Genomic DNA, 6,672 nt, shown 5'->3' on the forward strand with positions numbered 1-6,672 from the left:
TGCTTTTTTTGATGGAAACCCCTATTTTTATGAGAATAAGATCAGATCTTCATTCTAAAAGCGCTTACAACAAGAGCAACAGCAACAACGAAACAGTAAAACAACAGTACCACTACTAATAAAAAGATGATTTACGACGTCAACGCTCCGTATTTCAGAAGTTTTTTGAAGAACGCCGGCGGGGCCAAGAATCAGTTCGCGAAAGGACCGACGGACAAAGGACCGAGAGCCTCGGAAAACAAACCCGTCATGAACGACTAGGAAGAAATTTAATAAAGAAAGAGAAGAAGAATAAAGAGGAGGAGGACGTGGTCTCTATTCATCGATCGAGAGGAAGAAAAGTTTTATTTAACATAGATTACATTACAATACATAGGTTTGTGCTCTTGTCGTGAACATGGAAGGGCAACAACAAGAACATCAAAAGAAAGAGTGGGAAAATTTAGTTTTCTCCGTTGAAGCACCGGGAGCGGTTTTGAACTTTCAAATCTTACTCGGAACGGAATGTGCGTTTTGTTACGTCGGAACGAGCGATCCGAGCACGTTTAATAGACTCGCCCTGTGTACCAAAGCTCGCTCAATGAACAGTTCGTTTAAATACGCGAGCTCTAATCCTTTGGGCGGCGACGCGAAGACCGGAGCGCAGTCCTTCGCCGAGCGACTCTTGGATTTAGTACACACTCAAAACGGAAATGAAGGCAAAGGTGCAAATTTGAACTCCATAGCGGTTTCAGTGAATGTTGCGGACGATGCGTCTACTTTGCGAGCATTCGCGGAGAAGACTCTCGCCAAGAGACTATTAGAAATGTTACAACAATGAACAAGAAAATACACAAGTCTGCACGATTCCTATGCGCGTGCACGCGCCGCTTTCCTTTTTGTGGAATGCATTCATTACAACACTTCTATCTTTTTCTTTTTCTTCTTCTTGTGAGCTTTTTCGATATTTTCGTCTTCTTCTCCTTCGGCGTCGTCGTTGGTCTTCTCGCTCTTACTATTCCATTCGTTATTAGCGAAACCTCCAACCAACTTTTCAACTTCTTCTACCACCTCCGCCGTTTTCAAATCTACAACGCCCATACCTAAACTCATCTCAATTTGTGGTTTTCCTTCTTCTTCTTCTTCTTCTTCTGCATCGTCCGTGGCATCATCTGCTTCTTCGTCGAGGACGGCGTCGATTTCAATCTCTCGTTTTGCTAATATCGGATTTTTTTGAATTTTTTCCTCCAACTGTAAGTTCGCCTCGTGCATTTGAGGCAAAAACGCGGACAACTTACTCAAAAGCGCCGAGGGTTGCGCAGGGGCTATTGATGGCATTCTGTTTGGTTTTATCAGCACATCTTTTTCTTCTTTGCTATTCGTTTGTTTCTGTATCTCTTCGTTGAGTGCAATGTTGTTGGTATAAATATCGCTCCTTCTTCTGTTTGAGTGATTTTCTTTCATCTGAACGATGTTCAACAAACTCGAAGCAGCTCCACAACCAATCGTCGTCGCCGTTCCGTTTGGTCGCGTCGTGTCTTTTTTCTCGATATCGAGCAGCGATTGCGACGTCGAAGGATTTGACGACGGTTGTAACTGTTGTTGATTCTTCTTCTCCTTCTCCTCGTATGTCATCATCGGAGGCGACATCGTCTTTTTCTTTTCTGAAGTGTTTTTTTTTGTGTTCATCAGACAGAAAGAAGAAGAACGCATCTCAACTTCAAACTTCATTAAACTTTCTTCTCCGTGTCATCATCACACATAATACTTTTGTGACGACAACGCGACCAAAAAGAGGTGAAAAGAAGAAAACACAGAACGACTGATACGCGTCATGTCCGGACCTTCTCCCGCGCAGCAAGAGGTGAAGAAGTTCTCGCAAATTTGTTCGCAATGTAAAGTACAAACGACGTTAGTCGAAGACCACGCGCAAGGGGATTTGATTTGCACCGAGTGCGGTTTAGTCGTCGAAAGTCGAACGATCGATGAGTGTTCGGAATGGAGAACGTTTTCAGATTCGGACAAAGCGGGAGGTGATCCGTCGAGAACCGTCGGTGCGACGAATAACATGCTTTCCGGGGGTGGTTTAAGCACAACTATAGGACGAAATCCAGACGGGACTTTTAACCAAACGCTGACGAGATTGCACAACAGAGAAGGCAATCCGGATAAAGTTTTAATGGCGGCATTTTCGCAAATTGGAGATATGGCGGACCGCATGGCGATGAATCAAACCATCAAGAGTGGAGCGTGTGAGTTATATAAAGTGGTGACGTCCTCGCACTCCACGCAAGGCAAAAGCTCGGTCGCTATGTTTGCCGCGTGTTTATACATCGCTTGTCGACAAGAAGGTAAAACGAGAACGTTTAAAGAGATTTGCGGCGCCGCCGTCGGTTCAACCGTAAAAGAGATCGGGAGATGTTACCGCTTCATCATACGCGTGTGTGAAGGATTGGACTTACAAATGCAAATGAACGAGCAAATGATTACGCCAGAACTGCTCACGAATCGCTTCTGCGGTAACTTGGGTTTGGCGAATTCTGAATTCATTCGAGTGTGTAGTTCGGCGATTCAAAAATTCCGGGAAATCAAAACGGGAGAGGGATATTCACAGAAACAGCCGGCGTCGATAGCCGCGGCGGCGATATACTTAGCGACGAACATATTAGACAAAAAAGATATAGCCAATGTGAGTCAAATTTCAGCCGTGAGCGGAATGGCGGAACAAACGATACGAAATTCGTACGTGGATATGCTCCCGTATTTGGAAAGATTACTACCAGAAGCGTACAACGACAGAGTGCAAGCGCTCTTGGCGAGCGTAGCGAGAAAACCTGCGGCTCTGTTGCCATCATCCGCGGCCTCGGACGAAGCGGCGGCGGCGGTGAAATCTGAACCTGATGCTCATAAAAACGGAGAAGAGGAGACAAAAGTAGGAGAAGAGATTAAGAAAGAAGAAGTAAAAGTAAAAAAAGAGGAAGAAAGCGTGGCTGCTGGCGTCGAAGCCGTTCCGGCTTCTTCCTAGAGGAAATTGAAATACTTACAAGAACAACAAATGCAAGTGAAAATATATAATTACAATTCCTATTTATATATCATCACCGTTGGCGATAGCAGCTAAGCAATACAGGCCCAGACCGGTTTAATACGTCTATTTTTGTAACCGTAATCTCTGGTGGAAAACGCGAAACAAAATCGAGAACGGCGTCGGTTTCCTCTGAACCTCCTTCATGTCCACGATAGCAGCAAATAGTGATCAAACCACCGACGCGCAACAATTTACTCGCTTTATCGAGCGCCTCTAACGTAGTTCTAGTTCTCGTTACGATTGATTTATCCGTATCCTTCCCGGTCAAATATCCCAAGTTCATCGTAATCGCTCCTATTTCTATTTCGTTCGTTTCGGATTTTTTCTTTCCTTTCTTCTCCGCAATCCCGTCAACGACGGATTCAAACACAGAGTGACATGTTCGGGCAAAATACACTCTCTCTTCTATTTTCTTTCGTTCGGCCTCGTCGCTAATGTGTTCGCAGAACTCTTCACGTATTCTTCTCCTCGTGATGTCAAGCGCTTCTTGTTGAATATCGAGCGAAACAATCAAACCATCAGCTTTAACTAGCTCTAAAAACAAAAGTGTATCAGTTCCTCTACCACAGGTCAAATCTACGACTACATCGTCCGCTCGCACGCAAGAACGAAGTAGCTGATGCGCAATCTTTGTGACTTTTCCATTTGATAGTATTGAATTCGCTAAGACATCATCGTTCTCTTTGCTGTATGTGTGTTGCTGAACTGCATTATGAACCCCTAATCGGGGGAAAACGCGCCGTCGCGGTGCGCGCACTCGATGAGTGGACGCGGTTGAATACACATACGTGCAGGGAATGCAAACTACGGGAGATGATAATACCAATGAAGGGAACATCGACAGTATGACAAATACTGTAAAGCATTTAAATGAAGATGAATAGTAAAAAGGGGTGTTCTGTTAGAAACCATTCTGTTAAAGTCTGTTGATGCATGTGTTGAAAAAACTTGAAACTTGAAATACTTGAAGTATTACATTAATCTACATCTTCGATGATATCCTCCTCCTCCACATCTTCCAAGCGATTATCCATTTCATCTATATCCTCGCTCGTGAATAAACGTTCGCTAACGATTCTATCTTCGTTTCGTCTATATCTTTGACTACTCATCTGCGTCCGACATGTCTGTTAGTTCAACGAAGCGAACCTTGGAGGAATTCGAATACGGCGACGCGTACATCGCATCACTCACTGCGATTTCATCGCTCCAATTTATTCTCCCATCTCTTATTTTTAAGATATTAGCTACGCAATATCCAATCGTGCATATCGAAGTATACAAGATGTATCGCACCCAGGCGACAGCGCCTAAACTGACCAACAACTGACTCGTCGCTAAAACACCCAGCGCCGGTAACCACGGCACGAAAGGCGTTTTGAAATCACCCGCCGTCGGAATATTCATTTCTTCCACATCGAGCATATAGAACGAGCCAGTTTCTAGGACTATAGATACTGCCATGACAATCAGCGACCAGGACGGTTCATTTTGTATGTACAATCCCGAGAATATCATCGACGACGCACAAAGAAGTGCACATCTCAGCAACGCAGGCGATCTGTCTTTGAAAGAAGTCCCATCTTTTGGTGTGTATCGACGCACCAACAGCCCCATGTTAACGCTCAAAAATATTGAGAGCGTGCCTATTGAAACTAATTGCGCTAAAATATCTATATCTACAACTAAAGCGAGCAAGCCGGTTGTGACTCCGGTGAAAATGGATGCATTTGCGGGTGTTCCAAATCGAGGCGATACTTGCGCAAACCACTCTGGGAGCAAACCATCTCTGGACATTGTCATATAAACTCTCGGCTGCCCCATCAACGAAGAGAGTAAACTTGTCGTGATTGCAAAAACAGCACCAACGGAAACGACTACGGAGGCCCAATGTTCGTGATTGTTATCAAAAGCAACCGCAAAAGGAGCATCAACGTTAATCTCCGTGTAATGGACCATGCCAGTAATCACCAACGCCATAAAGCAATACAAACATCCGCATATTGTGAGTGACCCCAAAATTCCAATCGGCAAATCTCTGCTTGGCTTTTTCGTTTCCTCTGCTAACGTCGCCACGGTATCGAAACCGACAAACGCGAAGAATACCATCGAAGCGCCAGAAAGAATACCTCGGAATCCAAACTCCGGAGGTACGAACGGTTTCCAATTCTCCTCGTCTACACTCGTACTTCCGGTGATTAGTACGAAAACGACCGAAAGTAATGCTGCGCTCGTCACTGCAATATTAAACTTCGCCGTCTCTTTCATGCCGACGACAAGTAATACAGTTAAAACGCCCACCAATAAGAATGCGACGACATCAATCTCAATCAAAGACTCGTACACGACGAAGCGAAGAGCGTTCGGACTTTGCCCGATGAGAGTCGAGAAGTAACTTGTAAATCCACGAGCAACGGCGGCGCCCGCAATGGTAAGTTCGAGAGCGAGATTACATCCAGTGATGAAAGCGATGTATTCGCCAAAGGTCAAGGCGATGTAATTATAGGCAGAGCCGGTGACAGGAATTTGTATGGCAAACTCAGTGTATGCTGTCGCCGTAATCAAGGACGTTATTGTCGCGAGTAAATACGAAATAACAACTGCCGGCCCTGCGTGTACTTGTGCCGCAGCGCCAGTCAAGACAAACACGCCGGCTCCAACGACACCACCTATGCCGAAGAAAATCAAATCCAATGCGCCTAACTCTCTCTTTAACGACGACTCGCTCGAAGAAGAAGTTGCTCCTTCCAAACACGACCTCTCTGATTTCACTTTCAGAGCTCTAGTGCACAGCAATCGCGTCGCATCGAGGATATCTCGGCCAGTTGGCATGATATGACCTCGAGCTCAGTGTTTGCGTTTTGAAGTTTTAAAGTTTTTCGAGACTCTTTCCAACCAACTGTCTCTCTCGAAGTGTCGAAAACAACAACAAGAGAAACACAACCCACCACAAAAAAGAGAGACACCTACCTACGTGTAGATGATATGAGTGCGGCGTTGTGGTATCACCAGAGAAAATCATTCTTGCGATCAGCGTTTATATTAGTTTTACTCTTCAGTGCGACAGTCGTAATACTCTTTGGTGATGTTTTGTTTCTCGCTCAAAGAAACTCACCAGAGACATCAACATCATCGTCTGCTGCATCTTTTGACGACGGTGTAGGTGTTTCGAACCAAGCAGTCGCACAAGACGTTGATAGAAAGGAACCCACAGAATCAAAACATGTAGAAATTGAAGAAATACACGGAAAGGTTGATGTAATGGAAGAGAATTTCCTCGATGAATCATCAACAACAACGACAACAGAAACAGAAACGACAAAAGCGTCAAAACTGACTCAAATGCAAAAGGACACGTTAAAAAAAGTAGTAGGCGCTGAATTCTTCGATGATCTCATCCCACCCGATTATGTTCCGCAAACCGAATATAAGTCTCCTTGTTGGAGTGCAGACGATAGTTTACGATGTTTGCCGTTTTTCTACGTGTTGGGACACTGGCAATCCGGCGGCCAGGACTTGATTGGAAGGCTTGTTAAACATCCAGAGGTTGTTGAGACCATCTAAGTCCGGCTACACAGTTGTCGGCTGTCGAAAGACTAGCTTGC

General features: G+C 44.8%; 6 protein-coding genes across 6 annotated transcripts; 3 read left to right on the forward strand and 3 right to left on the reverse strand.

Moving 5' to 3' along the window:
* Window positions 1–126: 126 nt before the first annotated feature.
* Bathy12g03830 (unknown protein) lies at window positions 127–820 on the forward strand (the record flags this gene model as incomplete). Its single annotated transcript, XM_007509719.1, has 2 exons — window positions 127–246; window positions 377–820. The coding sequence occupies 2 exons, from the start codon at window positions 127–129 to the stop codon at window positions 818–820; spliced, it is 564 nt and encodes a 187-aa protein (XP_007509781.1).
* Window positions 821–894: 74 nt separating this feature from the next.
* On the reverse strand, window positions 895–1,629 carry Bathy12g03840 (unknown protein; the record flags this gene model as incomplete). Its single annotated transcript, XM_007509628.1, has 1 exon — window positions 895–1,629. One exon carries the CDS (start codon window positions 1,627–1,629, stop codon window positions 895–897), a length of 735 nt encoding a protein of 244 aa, XP_007509690.1.
* A 184-nt stretch (window positions 1,630–1,813) lies between these two features.
* Window positions 1,814–3,004, forward strand: Bathy12g03850 (predicted protein; the record flags this gene model as incomplete). Its single annotated transcript, XM_007509903.1, has 1 exon — window positions 1,814–3,004. The coding sequence occupies one exon, from the start codon at window positions 1,814–1,816 to the stop codon at window positions 3,002–3,004; it is 1,191 nt and encodes a 396-aa protein (XP_007509965.1).
* A 73-nt stretch (window positions 3,005–3,077) lies between these two features.
* On the reverse strand, window positions 3,078–3,905 carry Bathy12g03860 (rRNA methylase; the record flags this gene model as incomplete). Its single annotated transcript, XM_007509990.1, has 1 exon — window positions 3,078–3,905. One exon carries the CDS (start codon window positions 3,903–3,905, stop codon window positions 3,078–3,080), a length of 828 nt encoding a protein of 275 aa, XP_007510052.1.
* Window positions 3,906–4,171: 266 nt separating this feature from the next.
* On the reverse strand, window positions 4,172–5,899 carry Bathy12g03870 (amino acid permease-associated region; the record flags this gene model as incomplete). The annotated part of the gene is made up of 1 exon (XM_007509912.1): window positions 4,172–5,899. One exon carries the CDS (start codon window positions 5,897–5,899, stop codon window positions 4,172–4,174), a length of 1,728 nt encoding a protein of 575 aa, XP_007509974.1.
* A 153-nt stretch (window positions 5,900–6,052) lies between these two features.
* Bathy12g03880 (unknown protein) lies at window positions 6,053–6,631 on the forward strand (the record flags this gene model as incomplete). The annotated part of the gene is made up of 1 exon (XM_007509659.1): window positions 6,053–6,631. One exon carries the CDS (start codon window positions 6,053–6,055, stop codon window positions 6,629–6,631), a length of 579 nt encoding a protein of 192 aa, XP_007509721.1.
* Between the last annotated feature and the right edge of the window lie 41 nt (window positions 6,632–6,672).

Source organism: Bathycoccus prasinos (genome assembly GCF_002220235.1).
Source record: "Bathycoccus prasinos genomic : Chromosome_12".
Taxonomy (NCBI): domain Eukaryota; kingdom Viridiplantae; phylum Chlorophyta; class Mamiellophyceae; order Mamiellales; family Bathycoccaceae; genus Bathycoccus; species Bathycoccus prasinos.